General features: G+C 35.1%; 5 protein-coding genes across 10 annotated transcripts; 1 reads left to right on the top strand and 4 right to left on the bottom strand.

The window, feature by feature from the left end:
* The first annotated feature begins 297 nt into the window (after positions 1 to 297).
* Positions 298 to 3,470, top strand: LOC121239232 (protein FAR1-RELATED SEQUENCE 5-like). Of its 3 annotated transcripts, none has more exons than XM_041136423.1 (4): positions 298 to 673; positions 1,155 to 1,293; positions 1,697 to 2,297; positions 3,062 to 3,470. In XM_041136423.1, the coding sequence occupies exons 3-4, from the start codon at positions 1,743 to 1,745 to the stop codon at positions 3,275 to 3,277; spliced, it is 771 nt and encodes a 256-aa protein (XP_040992357.1). In that variant the 5' UTR covers positions 298 to 673; positions 1,155 to 1,293; positions 1,697 to 1,742; the 3' UTR covers positions 3,278 to 3,470. The 3 variants fall into 3 exon arrangements, with proteins under 3 accessions (XP_040992357.1, XP_040992358.1, XP_040992356.1); XM_041136424.1 differs by having other exon boundaries at positions 1,168 to 1,293; XM_041136422.1 differs by lacking the exon at positions 1,155 to 1,293.
* A 642-nt stretch (positions 3,471 to 4,112) lies between these two features.
* LOC121239231 (uncharacterized CRM domain-containing protein At3g25440, chloroplastic) lies at positions 4,113 to 8,973 on the bottom strand. Of its 2 annotated transcripts, none has more exons than XM_041136421.1 (4): positions 8,645 to 8,973; positions 7,257 to 7,578; positions 6,029 to 6,436; positions 4,113 to 5,182 (listed from the first exon to the last, which is right to left on the bottom strand). In XM_041136421.1, the coding sequence occupies exons 1-4, from the start codon at positions 8,758 to 8,760 to the stop codon at positions 4,619 to 4,621; spliced, it is 1,410 nt and encodes a 469-aa protein (XP_040992355.1). In that variant the 5' UTR covers positions 8,761 to 8,973; the 3' UTR covers positions 4,113 to 4,618. The 2 variants fall into 2 exon arrangements, with proteins under 2 accessions (XP_040992355.1, XP_040992353.1); XM_041136419.1 differs by having other exon boundaries at positions 7,257 to 7,581; positions 8,645 to 8,972.
* On the bottom strand, positions 8,958 to 10,156 carry LOC121239233 (calmodulin-like protein 3). The gene has a single exon (XM_041136425.1). The coding sequence runs from the start codon at positions 9,918 to 9,920 to the stop codon at positions 9,468 to 9,470; it is 453 nt and encodes a 150-aa protein (XP_040992359.1). The 5' UTR covers positions 9,921 to 10,156; the 3' UTR covers positions 8,958 to 9,467.
* A 601-nt stretch (positions 10,157 to 10,757) lies between these two features.
* Positions 10,758 to 14,011, bottom strand: LOC121239809 (GPN-loop GTPase 3). Of its 3 annotated transcripts, none has more exons than XM_041137139.1 (10): positions 13,792 to 14,011; positions 13,436 to 13,684; positions 13,230 to 13,338; positions 13,062 to 13,143; positions 12,800 to 12,885; positions 12,399 to 12,502; positions 12,134 to 12,264; positions 11,950 to 12,043; positions 11,226 to 11,281; positions 10,758 to 11,015 (listed from the first exon to the last, which is right to left on the bottom strand). In XM_041137139.1, the coding sequence occupies exons 2-10, from the start codon at positions 13,478 to 13,480 to the stop codon at positions 10,916 to 10,918; spliced, it is 807 nt and encodes a 268-aa protein (XP_040993073.1). In that variant the 5' UTR covers positions 13,481 to 13,684; positions 13,792 to 14,011; the 3' UTR covers positions 10,758 to 10,915. The 3 variants fall into 3 exon arrangements, with proteins under 3 accessions (XP_040993073.1, XP_040993071.1, XP_040993070.1); XM_041137137.1 differs by having other exon boundaries at positions 13,805 to 13,999; XM_041137136.1 differs by having other exon boundaries at positions 13,436 to 13,999.
* A 7,865-nt stretch (positions 14,012 to 21,876) lies between these two features.
* On the bottom strand, positions 21,877 to 22,693 carry LOC121240033 (adrenodoxin-like protein 2, mitochondrial; the record flags this gene model as incomplete). Its single annotated transcript, XM_041137477.1, has 1 exon — positions 21,877 to 22,693. A coding segment is annotated over one exon (621 nt), but the record flags the coding sequence as incomplete, so codon positions are not given.
* Positions 22,694 to 23,525: the final 832 nt, after the last annotated feature.

The following is a 23,525-nucleotide window of genomic DNA, read 5'->3' on the forward strand; positions in this document are numbered from 1 at the left end:
TTTCTCTTCAATCTTATATAATAATTCGAAAAAATATTAATTAACAAGTCTTTTTTATATATACTATAGAAAGATTAATTAATAGATTAACGAAATTCCATGTACTGGACTTTAGCAAAGACAATACTAAAAGATAAATGACAATTCCCAGATTCATAGGCAGCACACACTCTGTAATTTAATTTTTCTATAATTTTATCTAAACTGAATAAAATTTATTCTACATTTCTAAGATCGATTATATATTTTCTTTTAAAAAATAAAATAAAAAACAAGAAGTTAATTACTATTCCATAATATTGAGTTTAGACTTTAGATTACATGGCCGCTCAGTGCACGAGCAAAGCTAACGAATCCAAACCCAGCTTCAGTTTTTTTTTTTTTTCAGCTTCTCGTCATCACCGTCAGAAGCAAATAGTTGTTTTAGAAAACCGATCATACCCCAATTTTCATTCTCTTTTTAAATATTTCGACCCTCCGTTTGGTTGCCTGGAAAACCTGGGAAAACTCACAAGTTTCAATTTTTGTTTTGTTTTGGGTTAGAAATTTCCTGACTTTTTTTTTGTAAAGAACAGGATGATAACAACGGCTTCTGATAGGCTCTGATTTCTTGTTGTTTACCTTCGCTTTACTCAGCTAGAATGATTCGAACGACATGGTCCGACAAAATCAGGTACGGACCCAATGCTCTTCATTGTACATTTTTGTTGGATTTTGGGAATTATGACGGAGATTTGAGATTTCTACTGTTCTCAGAATGTGGGCTCAATAAGTTGGTATTCCATAAGTTGTTCTTGAATCCCTCAGATTCTCAATTTTGGAATTCGAATGTAATTAGAAGCTTCTCAATGATCTGAGCCCTGAGTCCGAAATATGTTGGCAGCTAACAGTACGAGCCAGGCCTGTTTAAATAGGATCTTATGTCCATGTCATATCATCAATTCCCGTTCTCGAGGAAAAGTTTCTGTATCTCAAGTTCAAATTTTGGTGGTGAAATCGATTTAATTGAATTTTAAAGATCGCAAGGACCGTGAGTTTGTTACAAAATAAGAACATTATAGCCTTTGATAAGTTATATAATTGTTCATAAGCATTATGCATCGATATGCTCGTGTTTAAAACATTAGAAGACTCGCTGAACACTCGTTTTCTAGAGCTGATATGCAGTGCAGATAGGAAAGACATCAGGTTTTGGCTAGCAGACTGAGCCCAAGCATTCATGTCTCAGGATGTAAAGCGAACCCAAGATTGATCTCTGACTGAGTATTCTCTGTCTACTACTGATCACAAAGAGTGGTTTTTTTGTCTCTTACTCAAGTTTCTTATAAGCATTTTTGTGGGGGGGGCACTGAACGAAGTAAAATTTGAGCATGATCCATTTGTTTTAAGCACTTAGCATGGGACAATTAGGTCAAACAGTGGTCCGCACTCCGCAGTCTTTAAAAAAAAAAATTAAATGCATTCTTATCTGCCATAGGAGAGATGTTTTAACACTGGTTCACAATAGTTTGTCTATTCTCAAATGCAGGGTGCTGCTTCTTTTACGTTTATGCTTTCATTCATTATGTGCTTGTACCATCTTTGCCTTTTAGTTTTAGGCTACTTTGTGCTTTCCAAAAAAAATTTAGCCTACTTTTCATGATCTTTATGAAGAAACTTGAAAGAGAGTTGATTTAGTAACACCTCCTGCTTGCAGCTTCATGATGGATTAGCAGCCAGTCTAAACCTGTTCTAGGAGGATAATGGAAAACCACTGTGGCCAAGCATTTGATTCAGATGAGAGTGAAAAGTGTCTGCAAATTGAAAGTTATGTCGAGCATGAATTTGGCGATGATGACCTTTCCAAAAATGCTGATCTATGTATGGGTAAAGTTGATAAGATTATAGAACAGCCGCATGAAAGTTCATCCTTAGTAGACAATGTCTTAGAACCATATGTTGGCATGGAGTTCAATTCCAGAGATGATGCTCGAGAATTTTACATAGCTTATGGCAGGCGTACTGGGTTTACTGTACGCATTCATCATAATCGGAGGTCACGAATAAATAATGTGGTTATTGGTCAAGATTTTGTTTGTTCAAAAGAAGGTTTTCGTGAAAAGAAGTATGTGTACAGGAAAGATAGAGTTCTTCCTCCACCGCCTATCACCAGAGAAGGCTGTGCTGCGATGCTGAGGCTAGCTTTAAGGGATGGAGAAAAGTGGGTTGTCACAAAATTTGTAAAGGAACACAATCACACATTATTATCTCCAAGTAAAGTTCCATGGCGAGGATCTGGAAAAAATATGATAAGCGAGGTATGTCTATTTTGAAATTCTTTATGATAATGACAGGATTGTAGGATTATTGCGAAGTCATGTAAGGATTTAATCGATTTTGGAAAGCCTTATGTTGCTGGGTGGCGACCTGCTTGGCTCAAGTCAGCTTACTTTATCCTGTAAAGAGCAGTGCAATTCAGTGGCAAATTTGCCACGAGACCTTGTGCACTGGTTAGATCTTGGATTTGAAGTTAAAGCCGCTGCCCTGTGGAGCTCTTCCAAATATATCAATTGAAAAAAAAAAAAAAAAACTCTGTAAAATTGATTGAATATAGAAGTTTGATGGCATCTGAAAAACATATCTGAAGCCTTAGTAATATAGGTGCCACTTGCATTAGTATGTATATTAAGCAAAAGAAAAAAGTACTTTTTCCAATGCCAAAGGTTAATTCATCTGACTGCAACCCTGCAAGTGGACATATTCTTTATGAGAAGGTACTCATTAAGGAGGAATAGAGGGGACTAAATTATGGCACTCAACAATATTCATTATGTTATTAGAAATTATAGCTGGAAGTTTCAAGTCCATTGGCAAAGTGATATTTTTCACCTTCCTGTTATGACAATGTGAATGTAGAATTGTATGAGCAAGATACCAAATTTCAGCTATTATCCATACAAAGAGGTAGTGCAAATATTTGTTATTTATAATAGAGACGTGAAAAAATCTAAATGCTTCCCTTTCTGGTGAAGTTGTCTCTATAATCTTTTCATTTCTTTTACGTTGTGGTTGTTACTTGCAGGATGAGAAGGATCAAAGAATTCGAGAGCTGACCCTTGAACTTAGCAATGAGAGGCAACGATGTAAACGTTTGTGTGTGGCTTATCAGGAACAGTTACATATGGTGTTGAAATATATTGAGGAGCACACCGACCACATGGAAAGAAGAGTGCAAGATATAGTTCAGAACGTGAGGGAAATTGAGAATGAGCAGCAGGGGGACTCAACTTTTTTATAGAATTTAGAATTTGTACATGTGTCCTTTTGAATTCGATTGAATATCACCAATTTCAAGTACATTTACTTTAGGCTATTCCATGTAGACTTTGATGAACACTCGAGGATGAATGATGTCCATCCGGTGATGGTTTTTATCTCCGTTTATGATGATCACACTGCACACATGTCAAGGTATGGAGATTTCTTTCTTATGACATGCTGCTGCAGTTCTACTTACCCAAATTTTTTTTGGGGGGGAAGAAACATGGTTCTGCAGTTAGCTACTGATTGTATTGTGGAAAATACGATTGTTGTCTCAAGTGCAGATTCCATGGCACTTTTGGTTTTGGGGGTGAGATTTGGACGTATCCATTCTTATGAACAGGAAGTCTTTTGGTTACCTAGAGGATTCTTTTGCCTACTTCCAACCCCTCTATTGGTTCCCCTATTAAAAAAAGGTGCAATCCTAACAGAGATAAGTCATTTGCTATATGCACTCCTTGCACTCTCATACCTCTGGGGCTGTGTTGAAACAAATCGTGTGCTTTATTTGGTCATGGATATAAATGAACGTAGCATATCTCTTTTACCACAAGTGACCAACCCAACAGGCAAATTGTCTTTAGTCCTTCATTTTTTCCAGCAAGAATAGATTCAAGAGAAATCTTTGCTAGGAGCCTCTTCTAAATTGGAGAGAGCAATAGAAGTCGTCTCCATTCCAGGGTGTTTGGAAGGGAAGAAAATTTATCTCAAGCCGAAGAGATTACACCGGCGGTATCCAAAAAATTGAATTTATGGGGGAATGGAGGGGTTCTTTCCTACCTATTTCTTTCCTTCCCAAGAGACATCAGAACAACAAAAAATCAAATTACCTCCTTTAAATACCATTTGTTTCTACATCATTAGCCCATTACATCTTGTACCCCTGCTTCTTCTTTCTCCACCTAGTCTATTTTCTTAGCCGCCTCCTCTTCAATTTGCCGTATTAACTGATCCACACCATCTATAAAAGTAGAAGGTATTGCAAGGAATGTTACTATTGCGAGGAGGATGAACCCTCAAGAAGCTGCCAAGAAAGTAGTTGTCCAAAGACACAAGGACCTTCCAAAAAAGAAAAGACAAAGCTAAGCTACAGTTTTTTCGATGAATATGTTCTTTGATTTCTGAAAACCAATTACAAAGCCCAAACAAACACAGCAAGCGTGAGTGTGCACGAGCATCAGAAATCCCAAGTGCATTATCTGCCTTCATATAATTGGTTTTGAATGTTTAAGAAAGCACCAAAGAAAATTTTCCTTGCAACCATTACCTTTAAGGAGTAGATAAACATCTAATCAACCACATCAGTATCAATCTGTACCTATTTTGTTAACGTCCTACCGTCTCTTTTCTTCAAAAGTGAAGCAGCATGCATAAATATCCGATCAACCTCATCAAAATTTGTCGAGTCCGAGTCTTTTTTCACTGATTTGGCGCTTTTAGATTCCATAGATATTTGACGTAGGTGCATACCAAAATCTTCAGGTTCTCTATCACTTTCAACTGGAAACTTTTCGAACGCATCCAAATAAAGAGGTCGTTCCACCTTATCTTCAGTCTCTGTTTCAGATTCAGTCTCAAAAATATCCGATAGATCTTCAGAATCTGATGCCATACCTGTATCCATTATAGGATCATCCCCAGAGCATTCCTTGTTTCCATCCAGAATTTCTCTCAGCTTATCAGAAATCTTTGATTTGAAGTTTGAACTGCCTTTGGAGTCAATACTTCCAATTTCAGTTCCTTCAATCCCCTCAACAGCATCAGTCTTATTTTCAGTGACACTTTTACCCTGTGTTTGAAGCAACTTAAGGTCCTGTTCGAGTTTTGGAATATATTTTCTTACAGCTCGAAGGCCATCCCTATATATAGATTTGTCCAAAGCCTGCATGGGAGATAAGAGGTTGGAGAGCTTTAAAATACAGATATGTGAAATCCATAAACACAAGACAGTAGAATTACCAATGCAACTGTAACATAATGAGGTGCAAAAACAGGGTTTGACCCTGAATATATGCGGGGTAAATAAACTTGCCAAAAATAAAAATAAAAAGAAAGAGAAAAGAAATGTGGGTTAATAACTTAATCTATTATTTTGTTGGGGGGGACAATATTTCATCATATAACGAAAACCACACTGCCGATTTTGAGATATCCAAACTCTACATAACAAGGAGCACCCATTCATGCATGTAATAAATAACAGGATCTGATAATTTCATGAATTTTGGGAAGAAAGTAAAACGCACTTCATTATTATTCGATTAATGTTATTATTATTCATGATGTGGATCCTCACTAAGACAGGGCCCTTTGGACCCACCCTTGAGAGTAAACTTGACTAAACAACCCCACCCACCAGAAGCCTGTATCAGGTAATGCAGGGGAAGACCTACCCCTTCACTAGTTTGAAATCCCTTTCATGGTACAGAGTGCCCATATGAGATTGGACATGAAGGATGCTTTGACCTCAGAATTGACTCCATTTACTAACTGAAATAAATGATTCCATATTGTTCTCCATAAGAAGCATTCTATACCAGTTCACTTCCAGTTGCAGTTAATGAAACTTATCCTTTAAAAAAAAGGAGACTTGTGAAGAGCATAAAGAAAAACCGTTGCTTACAGAACCCCAAGATATACAGAGAAACAGAATGCTACAATAGTGGACACACTTAACTCCAAAGCTCATATGTAATCTACTAGAAGGATAAAAGAAAGAGATAATAACCTTCTTCCTAGAGAGGGTGACCCTGGGTGACATTATCTCTGTTGGCGGCTGAGAATAGTTCTTCCCTCTGTACATAATAATTGTGTCATCTTCATGAATGTCGAGCACGATGCCTCCAGATAGTCTTGCCAGTTCAGCAGCAATCTCCTTGACCTCCTCTGGTGAAAATGTCTTGACCACCACCTTCAGAGTCTGATGTTTTTTCCAATGCAGGTGCATGTTCAGAATCACACCCTGGTAGATTCCCCGTCTTCCTACAGGCACATAATTCTTACACTTGAGCCCCATCTTTAAAAAGAAGAAGTGTTCTTCTGGTGTCAATATTTCTGGATCATGGATTGTTTCTGATGTCTCTTTAGGCTCAATCTTCTTCAGAGCTTCAACAAGTTTTTCCTCTTTCTTTTGGGCCTGGAAGAAAAATAGACAAAGCAAGCAGTATATAAACACACAAAAACTAGATAGGGAAGGACTTAAGAGTAATTAGTTCAAAACAAAAAGCAATTGAGAGGTGAGACATTTTGCACAGAATTAATTTATATTTATTTTCATGAAATATTTTGCACAGAATGTCATAGGTTACTTAAATCACAAAAATTAAGTAAAAAAAATGGAAAATTCATAAAAGCTCGTAGACTCGACCAAATGAGCAACCAAAACACATATCCCCCCTTTTCCTTTCTCAATCATTTGTTGTTTTGTATCAATTAGAGAAAAAAAATATTGGATAAAGGGATTACAAAGAGAATTACAAAAATGAAGTCTACAAATTAACGTGACTTGATGTGATGCATCAGATCTACATTACAATAGAAAGAGCTTTACATTTGATGTATCACATCAAGCCACAAAAGTTTGTAAAGTAAATTGTTGTAATTCTCTTTGTATGCTTAGCATTTCTTGACTAATATATATATGCGCACAAGCGTACACACAGCATGACAACATCAAGAGTATATGACATATTAGTAATTGCCTTATTACCCAAGCCAAAGGCATGGATCTCCCACCCCTCCCCTCCTGCATTTTGTGATAGGCAAACCAAGCTTTGCTCTATCCTTCCTGAGTGTTATCATAATAGTTTGCATGATATTAACAACCAACGACAAGCATGCAATTTTAGATGATCAACTACTAATTTCAAATAAAAGTAATCTAAGAAAATAATTATAGAGCTTCCATCACCTGGTTTAGGGATTTTGATAGGTTACATCTATTGTCTACTCTTTACCTTTCTCAATTTGTAGAGAATTTTTTCATCTGCAGTCATTCTTCCATAATCTTTCTTCTTCTTCCACCTGAAGAATTTCAGCCACCTTACAACTGCTCTTTTTCCCTTGAGCTTTTTCCTTTTCACTTTAGCATCACTAGCACCACCAACAGTTGCATTCTTTACTGACTGCTTCAATGGTTCCAAATCTTCGTCAGCAGATTTTAAAGATGGTTCTGAATGAATCCATCGATGCCCCACAAGGGAAAATATTTTTACATCATAGATATGAGCAGAAGCAGATTGTTCCTGGCCGAAGACCTTGCATATAACATCACTCATGCTACTGCACAGTAAGGTAATCTTCTAGCAATGTAAAAACTATGAACTAAAGAATACACTAAAAATGAGAAGAAAAACTTACCGTTCACTAATTAATTTAATAGATATACAAGTGTGTATCAGTTCAAAAGGTTCAAATTAACTGACCAGTAGGACGAACCTGGGCGGTATTCCACAAATCACAGTTGTGTGGAAGATGGTTCCTATTTGTATTCTTTGGAACCTATGGCAGGAAGGAAATGATTGGACGTTTGAAGACAAGGAGCGTTCATTGGAGGAGATTAGAATATTTTTTGTTAGAACTTTATTTCTATGGGCCAAAGTTGTAGATTTCAATGACCTCAATTTTCATGATTTTCTTGTTTCCATTTCTTCTTCCGTACTTGGGCTATGCCTATTTTTATTAATACAAATGTTTACTTACTTAAAAAAAAAAAAAGGACCAAGCCTTTGCATGAGATGCTTGATCTGAATTGTTTTAAGTCAGGCCAGATAGAATTTTGTGTAAGATTAATAATTCACACTTGAATTCTAACACATTTTGTCTTCCAAACCCAAACTCCAAATCGAGGAAAAAGTAAAACCATCAATTTACAGATTGAGCAAGTGTTCCTAAAAATTTACAAATAGTGCAGTCTCCTCAAAACTCCATATCCTCGAAACACAATCTCCATCCTCTTCGTCGACAGAGAGAAAAGACGAAGACCCATTACGAGATTTATATATCTATTGGAAAAGAAAAGGGAAGAATTCTCTCAAGTGTAACTACTGGAAAGTCTTGTGAACTTTATTTATTTCCTCAGAGCTAGCCCAATAACCATAACGACTCGGAAATTCATATCAAATCATATCTACCTGTGAAGCCTCTTAATTTCAACCTGCTGAATGCCTTGCAACTGCTCTTGTACATGAGGTAGTTTAGTTCTTAGTCTAGCTTCTTTCATGGAATTCACATGGAAATGAAATATTTTTTCATTATATGGGACCTAAGAAAACGTAAAATTCCACCCAACCAAACAAAAGACTCGTTATACCCTCAGAGTCGCAGACAGGGAAGAGAGAGATACCTGATTCTGTGAAGTGGGTATTTGGAGAAGGGAGTTAAGACGAAAGCATTGGAAAACCGATTCTTAAAGGGATGAGATTTGGAGAGAACCACTGAAGCTAAAACCCTCACCGCCATTTTTTTTTTTCCTTTATTTTTCTTCAGTGCTCCTAGAGTTCTTGACCTGGCTCTGGCGGTGGAGCTAGACTGCCTGTCAAATCCGGGTCCGAAGTATGAACCCTACAAGGCTAAAATTTCCGAATCCTCGCATTCAGATTCGAACTCTTCGGGATTGTTTGGTTGGGGCTTCTCTTTTCCCCATCAGCCACAGCCCGCAAGTAGCCTCCCTCTTCATCTCTGAATGTCCATCTTTCAGATTTCACAAATAATGCCTATTATCGATACAGTATTGGCATTTAATTACGTTGAATTTACAAATATTTTTTAGATTATGAAAAATATTTAAATTTAGAAATTATAGAACATTCCAATCTCTAGTTAACCTGATTTTCATGCCGAAATAAATATAAGATTCCACTTGTTTACTTTTAACCGAATTTATCCTCTTTTTTGTAACTTTACATTAATTTGCTTAGCATGATTTTAAAAAAAAATCAAAATCACACGAAAGTTTGTATCTTTTTTTTCTATATAATCTGGTTAAATGGCACCCAAGAAGAAAGAAGAAGCATGTTGTATTCTTTTCTTTCAGAAAAATAATACAAGAGGACTCCAAGAGAAGAAGAATCATTAAGGTTCCTCCTCTTCGTACCTAGTACTTCTTCAATCTCTGTATATTTCTCAAATCAAAAGGAAAAAAGAAAAGCCTCTACATGATGATCTTTTTAAGTAAGGGCAGCAAAGCCACCACCTTTCATCATCTGCTTAAACTCCTTGAAGTTGACCCTCCCATCTCCATCAATATCCACCTTCTCGATCATCCTCCTGCATTCTTCTATGGTTCTCCCTTGCTTCAGCCCCAATGAAGCCAGCACCGATCTCAGCTCCTCCTCCGTTATATACCCGTCTCCGTTCTGGTCGAACACGTTGAACGCTTCCTTCATGTCCTCATCCTCGTCCCTGTCGCCCATTATCGTCTCGTACAATGCTCCGAACTCGTCGATATCCACGTACCCGTCGCCATTCACGTCTATCTTCTCGATCATTTGGATCATATCTGTTTCTGCAATGAAGATGCCCAGGTTCTCTAACGAGTCGCTCAGCTCCTTCTTCGTGATCCGTCCGTCGCCATTGCGGTCAAACATTTGAAAAATACGTCGAAGTTCCGAGGGATCCATGACGATCACTAAATATCTGGGATTGGTAATATAAACTGATTGAAGAACAAAAAATAAGGGAGTAATGAAGCCAAAAGAGAAGAAAGAAAATGATATAAACTTGGGGTGGTGAAACAAACTCAGAGAGGAAGAGAAAATAATGGGTTCAAGAAGGTTGCAAAAATGGAAAATCCTCAGCAAGACGGTTGGCCTAGGTGGTTGAGTGTCAACAGCTTGACAACCTGCGGTGGACGCTCATTTAGGTGGTTGAGTGAATAAAAAGGAAAATGACAAAAAAAAATTATAATTCTTTTAATATTTTAATTTGCAAAAACGCAATATTATTTTTCACCCTTCAACTCTTTTATTATTATTATTATTATTATTATTACTACTACAGACTACTTCATGAAATATAAGTTAAAAGAGGTACCATCAACCATGACACGATATTCTGAACAATGTTACTAAAGAATTTATATTATAATTTAAATATATATAATAACTAAATTTTGATAATTTGAGATAGAAAAATTTATAACACTTGAAAAACAAATGCTTTTTTCCTTGATCTAACATTTTTTTGTCAAAAAAGGCAGAAGAGTAGAAAATTGACAACGGAAAATAGATCAACTTTCTTCACATTCTAAAGAATACACGCTAATAAACATAAATTCCTTACATTTCATATGACATTACATTGTAGATAATGCATTCCAAAAAATTATTTTAGCTCCATAGACAGTTGCATCACTTCATTGCTGATTATTCTAATGCACTGCATCATTAGATTTAACCTGTGTCGAACGCCATAAATTTAAGTAATTCCATAACTTTCAACCCACAAAGAAAGCGATATCTAATGATATTCTCACTGATTCATTGTAAAAGTTCATGGCTTGATCCTACATATTGACACTGTTTCCGTAGTTCGGCATTTTTACTCCATGAAAATGGTCACAAAGGAGCCAACAGAAGAAATATATTTTCACTCGAGCACCAGATACTGCAAAAATCTAGTCATCATCATTCTCAGGATCGTAATCTTTAATCTTCACATCGGCATCTTCTCCATACTGAATGCAGTTGTCAATTTGAGCCAATACATATCGTATGCTGTAAAAGGAAGCCAATATTACCATACTTATACCAGAAACCAGTGAAAAAAGAAGTCACAGCTCATCTTTGCCATCTCTGTGACTAACTTTGTCAAAAAGGATGTTGTGGCTAAAAAATACAAACAAGCTAAAATGAATTTCAAAGCAGACAGCTCTACTGGTAGCAGCTCTACAATAGCATTAGCAATCAAATTCCAAAGGAGAGTACCTGCTCTCCTTCCTCAGGTCAAGTGGCACAAAGCTCACCATGCTAAACTCATCGACCTATCACAACAAAAATTATTTTTTAGTTATGCAAAACCCAACCAATCATCATTGCAGCTCAAACATTGGGATAGAAGATAGAAAGTAGTTCTGTTTTGTGAGAAATGAAATGTATTTATACAACCTGTGAAGACCAATAATCACTAGAAATAGTCTAATCACGCACAATCACAAGGCTAGGACAAACAGGCATCCTGAATCCTTCCCAGTTAAGTGTACAATCTAGCATGCCAACTTATGTTGTGTCTATCTGGTTCCTCCAGTGAGGGCAAGATATTGATAGAGATCATACAACATGATGAAATCAATCCATCTTCAATAACCATACAGGAGAACTCAAGGAAAATAGACAGCTCATGTACGAGCTACTCTTCCAGGAAACTCAACTGTGCGTGTCTAAAATAATAAAGATGCTTTAAATGGAAAATGTTCATACAATTTAGGAAAAGTGGCCGAGGACAGAACTAATGAAGACAGACTTGTTATTAAAAAAAATCACTTGAATGTATCCAAAAAATCTTTCAGGCAATTGATAACAAGAGCATGCCAAAAAGAAATGTGGATCCATATGAATAATGTAGACTCAAAATCCTGGCAAGTAGTTTTGTGCAGAACTATTATCCACAGGTTTACAAGGAAATATATCTTAAAGAAACTCAATTACTCACCAGTTCAATCAAAGCTTTATTCAGCTTGGCAAACTGAGGAGCCATGCGTTGATTCAGCTCTGATAATAAAAATTGAGGCTCTGGATTCAGAAAGCTGAGACCATTAAAAGTACAAAACATGTTAGTTCAAATAAATTCAAATGTGGACCGATAATGGAAAGTAGCAAATGGTAAAATAGCCCACTCTTCAATGTCCTTTTTGTTGGAAACGAGGTCCATTTTGGAGAGGATGTTAATATGGGGCAGTTCAAGTTGGATCATTGCAGAAAGTGATGCCATGCACCCACTAATGAACTTGGTCACATCCGTCATAAACTAGAAAAACCAAACACTAAAATGATTAGTTTTAATAAAATGTAAGTACTGATCAATATTGCAATGAAAAGAATTTTTCAAGGCAAGAAAAGAGAAATGTCAAAAAGGAAAAGAAGTAACGGATTTCGTGCAACCTGTGAATCAAGCAAGTATACAGCACAAACATTGAAATTTTTACGCTTCAAATGGTCCACAAAATTCCGCAGCACTGGCACATGAGAAAAAAGTTCTATTTGGCCTGCATAATATTTAAAGGTTAGGATTACTCAGCACGTGGTTTTCAATCAATGAAACAGGAATGACAAAGTTAGAAGCTTCAACGTATAGACTCTGATCAAATCATATGCTATGAGTGGTAATCATGAAATAGGGAGGATATACTTTCTGAACTCATGAAGAAGTTCTTTCAGAATACTTCCAGATTAAAGGCTCATGTTGCTCTTCATTATCAACTTCCACAACAATCAAATTCAAAACACACAATACATACAAATAAAATATACAGACAAGCACACAGCTCGACAAGTGGGGATACCTGGACAGTCAAAAACCAAGTAGTCATCATCTGAGTAATTGTCCAATTCCTCCGTCAACCAATCATCCAGATTATCTTCAAGGTGTCTAAACATGGACTTAAGGCATTCCTTTTGCAACAGGATAATCATTCAAGGTATCCAGTAGTAGAAACATTCAAGGTCTTTCAGCTCTTTAACACAGACAACTATCAAACATAAATGCAATCATAAAAAACATACAGGAAAGGCCATTAAAAAGTTTCAGAAATTGAAAAAGGATACTCCATGCAGTATATAAGGCCTCCATTGGGACCCAGTCCAAGTTCATCCATAACATCATCCAAGTTGATGAGTTCCCTTATATCTGAAAAAAAGCACACGCCTTTCCCATCAATAGAATCAGATAAAACTAACAAACGATCAAGCAAGCATTCAAGGGACCCCACTCACCCATTGCCACGGGATAGTCAAAGTTCTCTGCAGCAGGATCCAAGTTCACAATATGTATAGATCGCCCCACGGTCTCACAGTGTTGGTATAAACTAGAACAATAAGTCGACTGGCATAAAAAAGAAACAAATGAGAATATAGTTATACCCAGCATGTTCACGGCAAGAACCGACAGCATATGCATAATGTTCAGTGAAAAATTTTACCTTGCCACTGCCAGCAGGGCCAATAACGAGTTGTGCAAACCCCATGATGATATATTTGGCGGGTGTTCTATCTGTTTGTGTGTATTCGGTTTTGGGTTTTGACTAATTACTAGTTAAGATTAGGGCAAAGGAAGTTGAAGAAGCGTAAAGAAGTGAGAACTGCAACAGTAAGATAAGCAGTGCACCAAACACCCGCCGCGAACAACAAATTCAGCACATCGCAATATGCCATACAACGAGTAAATAAACCTGAACCCAATCCGACAATGACAAATAATAATTTTCAAGGAAAAAAACAAAAATAAAATTGAAGAAGAAAGGATATATAATTGTATATATATATCGACTGAGCTAACCGAGTTCGCAGACTTTATAAATCGGTGAGTTCTTTACGCTCGAGGTGAACCAAGAAATCCTCCATCGAGGGTTTTACAGAAAGAGAGAGTCTTTGCACGGTGATATGGGAGGACTTTAAAATCTGGATGCGGAAAGGGAGAAAGGGTTTAGCTTTATTCGTTTCGTTTCCCTTTCGTTTGGGTTCATTGCATAGGTTGGAAACTTGGCTCGTTACCCATTTCTTTCTCTCTTTACTGGGATTTGACCCAAGATTACAGCGTCTCAAAACTCCACACTCTACATTTTTTTTAATTTTTATTATTTTTTTCTTTTATTAAATATTTATTATATAAATAAAAAATAAAAAATTTGAAATAATTTAAAAAGAATAAACTCAAAAAAAATATTAAAAATTTTAAAAATTTTAAAAAATATAGAATATGAAGTGTGATAGAGGTTGTATAGCAAAACTCTTGACCCAAATGTTCTGTTTATAAACTCTAAAAAAATATTACTAATATTAATAATTTTTCTTGTTACTAAATTGTACAGTACATTTCCTAATAATTTTTAATAACTATTAATAATTTCTAATAATATAAATAATGTTTTAGATTAGAATAATCTTTAATAATTATTATTATGATTTTAATAACTAATACTAAATTTAAATAACACGACATTTTGTAATTTGTATTAGGATAACAATTAACAATATCATTCCATTCGTATTAGAGAGTAACAAATAACTTTTAATGGAGCAAGTGTATGATTGGAATTGCAGTGAGAAATATAACTTGCAATTTTAGAGCTTACAATTTATAACTTAAGTAATAAGTTCTACTATTAAAAAGTTATTTATTATTTAGTAACCACATGTTTAAAATACTTTCAAATATATTATATTTGTTTGTAAATAAATTAAAAAATAATTTATGACGTTAAAATAACGATTATTTAAATTTTTAAAGATTATGAACATATTTTTGAAAGTTTAAAAGTTATAATTATTTTAAAGTTGTATATGTATTTTCGTCTATTAACAGTTTTTTTAAAATTCGAATTACGTTCTGTATTATTCAGAAAATTATATATGAGCTTAAAAGTGTTTTAATATGTAACACCCAAATAACTTAATTTTTCTAATAAAGAGTTTTTAAAATTTTTTAAATATTTTTTAAATTTCCTACCGCAACTCCAAACAAATCCTAAGTTTTAGGTTAATTATTCTTCTTGTCAATTAAAATAACTAAAAGGATGCTGGTAGGGTGCCGGCCATACGGTCACCTAGGCCAAATCACCTTTTTTTTTTTTTTTTCTATTTTTTTACACTTTAAAATACTTTTAAAATTTTTTTAAAATAAAAAAAAATCAATACACTAATGGACACTTGTTTAACTATTTAATAAAAAAATAAAAATAAATAAATAATGAGAGAGCAAAATAAGGGACATGCTATCATTTTCCTAACTAAAATCACCGTATTTTAATTTTTGTCCCTATAAGTAGATTATTCCGAAGGACGAATAAGTAATTTTCTTTGTTTTGAAAGATGGACGAATAATTACTTGATTACACAAAATTAGTGTTCTGCTGATGTATTACTGTATATAAAAGCAGACTCATATAATTATAACGTGACATTCTATTATTAAAAGTAAATATTCTATCTATTAAATTTGAAGTATTATGTTTATAAAACCATAAATATTTTAAAAGTAATGTTTCATTATGAACGATTGTAACTTTTTAAGTTTCATTTATTTTCTTACACATAAAGATATAAAACGATTTAAGACTCCACCTAAAAATATTAATTTAATATTTATATTGTTTTGTATTTTAAGCGGTATCATATGATTTCGATGTGACATTCTATCTATTAAACTTAAAAGTGTTATGTTTATGGAGCTATAATACTTTAAAAAATAATATTTCATTATGAACTGTTATAACTTTTAAGTTTCATTTCATTTATTACTTATAAAGATATAAACCTATTCAAGTCTTCATCCAAGTTACTATTTCAATTTTTATATTGTTTCATCAAATAAATTATCCTATAAATCATTTCGAATTTCTCCACTATAAAACCTGATTTCTCTCTAAATATCTCTTCATTATACACAACATATACAATAATATACACATTGTGGGTCATAGGCTGGTTTTAACAGTGAATTGAAATGAAAATTAAATAAAATATTATTTTTTAATATTATTATTATTTTAAAAATTAAAAAAATTAAATTATTTATTATATTTTATATCAAAATTTATAAAAATTATAATAATGAAATAAGATAAATCTGAATCCACAGACCATATAATATATTTTCTTTTCTTTTTTACTTTAAATCTGCACGACAATAAAGCATAACCTTTTCTTGACATCAAGACATAACAACCCTATTTTTTTTTTGGGAGGGACATAACAACCGTGATCACGCAAAGGATGTTTGAGACTTTCAGTACATGTTTCATACTCTAATCTCAACCAAGCATTGAGTTATCAAATGTAAAGTGATGATCTTTTAATAAGGCCGTCCATTTCTCGTAACAGATGTGGCTGTCCAGGTGTAATTAGGAGAGAATTGTCCAGAGTAAAGGGATTTCATTCCATAGAGCCCTATGTCAATTGAAGCTTAGCCCTGTTTTCATGAATGAAGTCAATTCAATTTCAATGAATTACGATACATGATGTTCGGATCCAAATGAAATGGAAGCATTTTTTCAAAAAAAAAAAAAAAAAAAAACAGAAGTGGTTTTCTAGGCATACTGGAACAGACATCCCAGTTTTCCCGTTAATATTCATATATTTATCCCAACCATGTGATGATGCCTATTCGAGCAACAGACTGAACAATGAATAGACAACCATTTTAAGTCGAGCAAAGTTGGGAGATTCATTAATATCGCAAACGAAGAAATTGCCTCAAAACATTCGTCAAAAATCTAGACGGTTTCGGGACAGAGTGCGTTTGCTGATTGATTTTGTAAGATTTGAAACAAATTCATTCCTAAAAGACAAAAAAGACAAAACAGATGTGCCAGCATTAAAAAGGGCCTGAGAAATCAAAGGAGAAATTAAGATGAAGTTCAGGCGAGTGATGCTGGCGAATTCAATCTCGCAAGGTTGTATAAGAACAATTTGACTGGAACCGTAGATGGTGCAAATCAAGAAGCTGACCTTGCTTTTCCTTTCTGTCACTAACAAAAACATGCAGAAGAATAAAAAATAAAAAAAAAAAAAAAAAAAAAGAGAGAGAAGAGAAGAAGATGGATGCACCAAAATCCAAAATACAAAGTGAGAAACATAGAGAGGCGGATTGGGAATGGGAGCAAGACAGAAGAAACTCTTTTATCTGAGAGGTATTTATAGGAGGAGAAAATGAAGGATTAGGGTTTTTGCAGAGGAAGTGATGGAGGAGTGGGTTGTCGTTTCAGCCCAAAGATCGGGAAGGCTGAGCTAGAACATGCAGGCTCTTTAAAAGCCCGTACCATTGAAAAATAAATAGTCAAAGCCCAATAGCATTTACAAAGGTTTATTTTCTTCCTATCTTTATATAAAAATTATTTTCATCCGTCATTATTCATCATTCTCACATCTACGCCTTATAAAAAAAAATTTATAGGTATAGGATGTGGAAGTGAATAGTAACTGATGCATAACATTACTCGTATTCTTATTTCTATTCTTTTACCTTTTTTATCAACAATTTTTTGTATCAAATTCCGCACTTAGTAGATGACTGGTTGGCAATGGAGTATTATTCCACTATTCCTATTGCAATTACTGGTTACAATTCCTTTTTTCCGAGAGTTTTCGATACTGTCTTAAGTGCTGTGTTACTTTTTGGCTGTTTTTTATTATTATGATTTTAATGCAACTTTTGTGCTGTATGATGAAAAAGAAAACTAGGTGTGATACCAAGATCTCTCTTCTTGCTCTTAATTTTCTTTTTAAGGTTGCAGCGATTGCAATCTGATTATAATTCTAACAAACTCACACTTCAATTTTGTTCTTACCTAAATTTCTCTATAAAGCTTTTGTCCAACATCAAGCTTCAGACCCCCATCCTCCCTCCTCTCCCACCAAAGAATGTAACAGAAATAAGCCCTCGAAGATGGCATGGCATGAACTATGTATGATGAAATGGCATGCCCCAAACAAGAAAAGTATCTGTATATCCCTGTCAATCCATCTTTACAAAATCCAAATCTCTATTGGTTTGAAAATAACTTCACTAAAGCAGATTAATCGTTCTTAGATCCTGTTTGCATGCATCATTTTGCTTGTTCGTCGTTTTCTTTTGTGTCTGTGGGGTGTTTTGTGGTAGAAAAATTATTATTCTCAACAATTATTTACTATCTCATACGGTATTTTATTTTTTAAAAAAAAAAAATAGGGTCGGAATATCCGTTTCTTCCGAAAAGAATTTTGGGTCGAGTAAATGGCCAAACGGAATGGCTCTAAGTCGGGTCGGGTCGGATGAACAATCCTGCCCGCAACCTATGAAAGTGTGGAGTTCGAAAATGAATAGTAACTAATGCATAAAATTATTCTTTGTGGCAATTGGGACTTCATACTTTTTGTGATAATAGCAATAGACTTCCTCTCAAGGACTGACCTCAAATAGTTCAAACATGTTTAGTGATATCAATAACGAAAGCCAAACCAAATTTTCCAATTTTTTGTGACAAATAAAATGAGGTACTAAGGTAGGGTTTAAATAATTAGATGAGATAAAATGACTTCAGATAAAAGTTAAAAGTTGAATAAAATATTATTAGAATATTTTTTTAATATTATTATTGCTTTTAGATTTGAAAATGTTAAATTATTTATTATATTTTTTGTGAAAATTTATGAAAATTGTAATAATGAAATGAAATTAGAGATTGAAATAATTTCAGTATCCAAACTGAGCAGACTTTCCATGCTTTCTAGGGTCCAAGTCTTTATCCATATGTAACACCGATTCTAGATTAGGGTTAAAAATTATTTTTATAATTATAATTATTTTTTTTACCGCAATTATTATTATTATTAGTATTGGTAATTTTAATAAAATCTATTTTTTTTAAAGGTGTGGCTACTATGCCGCCCCATCTTGACCGCTGGGCATACCGCCCAGCGTAAAAAAATTTTCTCTTTTTTTTTCACATTTTTTTAACATATTTACATACATTTAAAAAAATACATCAATCCATTTAAAATCACTTCTTTAATTACTAAGTAAAAAAAAAAAAAAAATTTGACCAGCAGTCAAATAGAGGTGTCAAAATGAGTGCGCCTAGTAGTGTTTTCCTTTTTTAAAATTATTATTATCACGCCCATATGCCTATCGGTTTTGGTTTTAGTTTGAAAAGCCTTCCTAATTGGTAACCAATTCACGCTTCAAAACCCTCCCAGAATTCCTCTATTTTTCCCTCACAATATTTCACAAACCCACAATACTCTGGCGGCCAGAACCCCCATTGAAATTGAATTTTCTTCTACACAACAAAGCCTCGTAGCCTTCCTCACAGCAAACCAAGACAAACACCTCACTGGAAGCCACAGAACACGCCGCTGGGAAGTCAAAAATACCACTCGACAACTCAAAAACTGCCAACCAGTCACTTTCCGACGGACTTCCACTCTTCCGAAGGAATCTCCAGTTGAGCTATTGTTGACCTCAGCCAACCAGCCCACCATCACTTTCAATCTCCACTTGTACCTCATATAAGTAATGAGCTACAAAGTAGAATTCAAGAAGCAGCACAACAAGATAAGTAGCCTGATCATAACTTCTATGTGTGCTGTAATTATTATATTCTGCATGTAAAAATGTCGTTCACCTATACTATGCTATGCACAATTCAAGGTTAGCCCCTCTTTATAAACCCTCAATGAATTATGAGCATATGTTTATGATGCAGTTATGTATGCAATGATGAATGGCATGTCTATTACGTTATGTTATAAATGCTTATGCTATGCCATGTAACACTCATGTCATGTCATGTTGCCTATGTTATGATTATGTAATGCTCATGATCAATGTTATGCCATGCATCTAAGTAAGACGCCCTGAAGTCAATATGTTTATATGCATCATGATAAGATAAGTAAGAATTCATGTGAAAGATAAGTAAGTTAAGACTGACCTTATGTTATGGGTGGATGTGTAAGCCACGAACCTAAGCGTGGTCCACCATAAGTATGCTATGATGTATTTGGTGACACGGACCTAAGCGTGCTTCACCATATACCATGCTATGATGTATGGTGGTAACACGGACCTAAGCGTGCTTCACCATATGCTATGCTACGATTTATGCGGTGCCATGAACCTAGGCGTGCTTCACCATATGTATGCTATGATGTATAAGATGCCACGGACCTAAGTGTGGTTCACCATATGTTATGCTATGATTTATGCGGTCAACGAAAATTGGACGGACCGATGCACGTATGTTATGATGGCCAGTAAGTAAATGAAAGACAAGATGAATAAGTTATGTGCGAATGACAGGAAATACAAGGAGTCAGTTATTCATGCATCCATGTTACATGTATTGCCATGATTATGTTTGATTCTGCTTATATTACTAATGAATGATTTATATGTTATGTGTATGTATGATGATGTACATAAGTTTTCAAAATTGAGCCTAATGTTAAGCTAAGTTTAGTTTACATTATGGTGTGTTTTTTTATAGGTAATCAAGAAGTTTTATTCATAGAAGTAAGGAAAGCCCAAGTACACATGGGAGTATACATGAGAATAACCTAATTAAAGTTTACAATCGAAAATAGAAGATCATGGACATTTAGCCTATTACAAATAATAGCCCTCGCCCATAAGAGCAAAGTTTTAAAAAAGAAAACTTTAAGCTCATCCATTGTTCTCTCATATCTTTGAAGCTTCTATCATTTCTCTCTAGCCAAATGCACCAACACATACATATAGGAACCATTCTCCAGATCGTTGCCACTTGTGAGTTGCCTCGGAGGCCTCTCCAGCTTGCAAGGAAACTCTATTATGCTAAGTTAGTTTGATGATTCAATAAATGAATTATTTTTTATGGTGTCGAATCTCTTTACCGAGCATTATGCTACGAATGTACATAACATTCCGTACCTACGGGAAGGGGTGTTACACCATATCATCCAACATTTCCACTTGGACTACCCAATAAGATATGCTACGAACTTAGTTGGAGTTCAACACCATTCTTTGAGAATGCAATCTGAACAAAATTTCTTTGGGCAAAATTCTCTAACTTTCATCTCTTGCACAGTTTTCTCCAGCAGGAAATGAAACAAAACAGGTTTACACATGAAAAAACTATTACACTTAAATACAAAGAGAGCAGAATCAGCATATAGTTCTGGGGGAACTTACCTTGTTCAAGGTTGTGGGTTTTTCTGTGGAAAGATGTCTGTAAGAGTAGTTAGTACAAGCTATTTTTTTTTTTTTTTTTTTATCAGGGATCTGAACTGCCTAGTGTGTGCAAAGGGGTCAAAGTTTACCAACTGCAAGATCTAGGGAGAAGGAAAAACCACTCAGTTGATCACCCTATCATCATCAAGGTGTCATATACAACTAGATAAATTTTGCCTCAGCACTCACCAAGTTGTGTCAAATACATCGACTGCCTCCTTCTGCTTGGTGGGTTGATGAGGATTGTTATCAACATAGAGCAAAGCACCAACTCTTCATCTCAACATTTAGTTTTTAGGCAGCAAACTATTCTCATTCTACTTTTTTTTTTTTATTGAGCCTTCCACATAAACCAGATACAATTATGACTAGTATTATTGCCTCCTCAGGAACTTCCTCAACAAAACCCCGAACAGCAATTAGAATCACTACCAAAACTGTATCAATTTATCATTATCAGTATTACCATTAGTTAGTAACATCCACAATGATCACTGCTATCACTAACCTGAAGCCATTATAGGGCTCAGCAAACTTACACAAAATTCCATTCTATTCAACAATCACGGTTCCCAGCAACCACATGAAGCCATAATTAATAATCCGAATTCCAAAACGCATGACCAGTAGAAGCGAAAAGACAGTATAAAGGCATTACAAGAGAAGAAGAAATAAGAACTTCAACATACCTACTATAATAATTCTTGAAAGGGCAGATTTTTCCTTACAGCAAAAACAAAGAGCCCATATGGAAACAAAACAATACTAGTCTCTCACCACCAAAGATTGGTGCAGATTTATTGAATCGAAAGCCAAGAAGAAGTAGCAGCAACGTAAGTTTATAACAATACGGTGAAAGGGGTTGGAATTAGGGGGTGTCCCAGGGTTTGGGCTCAGGGACGGCGACGACCATACCTTGGAGGTCGAGGGTGAGGACAACCTGGCAGCCGAGGCGAGAGTGCTTGTTGAGAACGCGAGCACGCGAGTTGCGCTTCAGCACGTACTCCTCGTCATAGGAGCGAGGAGGAAGCTTTTCGAGCCATTCCTGGGCGATGCTGACTTCGCACTCGGCCGAGCAGGCGTCGATCTCCTCCAGCCGATGGGAGGCCGGCTCAATCAGGCCACAATTGGTCAGCGCTTTAAGGAGGGTCTGCCCCGATAGTCCCACCACCTCCCGCTTCTTCCCCTCAAAGTCCACCGCGAACAGCTTCACGATGCGGTCCGACACTTTCTTCGAGGTTGCGGTGTCGGTTGCGGTTGCGGAGGAGCGCGAGATCAGGGATTTGGAGTGGATTCGGGAGGAGAGTCTCTGTAGGCCGAGCCTTGACATCAACGCCATTGCCACCAATTTGTCAGGTGCACCGTACTTTGGGAAATCAGATGGAGGCAACGTGAAACCAGCCTGTATATCCAGGGCTACGTCAGCGTGGGCTTTGTTTAATTTACAAGGGTCTTTTTCGTCTTTTTCCTGTTTAAGTGTAGAACCGAGTCATAGCATTGGCAAATGGACTAGCCAAATGCCAATGCAAGTCTAAACTTTATAGATGTGAGAAAAAGCTTTCATATTGAACTAGCCAATGGTCCAAAGCTTAAGACTTGAGCTACAGTAAATCTTAAATCCTCTCCAAACATGACTAGCTACTATTCACAATGAAAAATAATATTTTATTATTTCATCACTTTCCTCTCTCTTTGAATGGTAAAACATACATGGCATGCACTAGTAAAATTTTTTATTTATTCTACTAATTGTGAATATTGATAGAGTAGATATATTATTTCTACAAAGCATGAAAATCTAGGAAATATATGAATTGTATTTATAAAAATTAAAAAATATATATATATATAATATTATATTATCATCTTAACTTTAAGATAGCTAGTCTAATGTAGACTCATTTAGTCAAAAATTGATACTATAGTCAAAAGTTAAGATTCTAGCTAAATTTTAGATTTGGCAATGACTGCCAATGCTCTCAGAGGAGCAGATGAACCATGCCTCAGTAAATTAGAAATATTGAGAGCAGTTAGTTTACAGTTATAATACCGTTTTTGGTTTACGGTTCGGATACATAAAACATCTTCTTTTATTTTATTATTATAATTTTTTTAATTTTTCACACAAAAACTAATAAACAATTTATTCTTTTTCAAATTTTAAAATAAAAATTATATTAAAACATTATATTCTAACAATATTTTATTCAACTTTCAACAAAATGTCTTGTCTAAAGTGCGTAACCAAACAGGCCTTAAACATTTCAGTAATGAATATCAGAAACCCTTACACCATTTGGGTGTGACAATATCAGTGTTCT

Source organism: Juglans microcarpa x Juglans regia, chromosome 7D (genome assembly GCF_004785595.1).
Source record: "Juglans microcarpa x Juglans regia isolate MS1-56 chromosome 7D, Jm3101_v1.0, whole genome shotgun sequence".
In the NCBI taxonomy this organism is placed as follows: domain Eukaryota; kingdom Viridiplantae; phylum Streptophyta; class Magnoliopsida; order Fagales; family Juglandaceae; genus Juglans; species Juglans microcarpa x Juglans regia.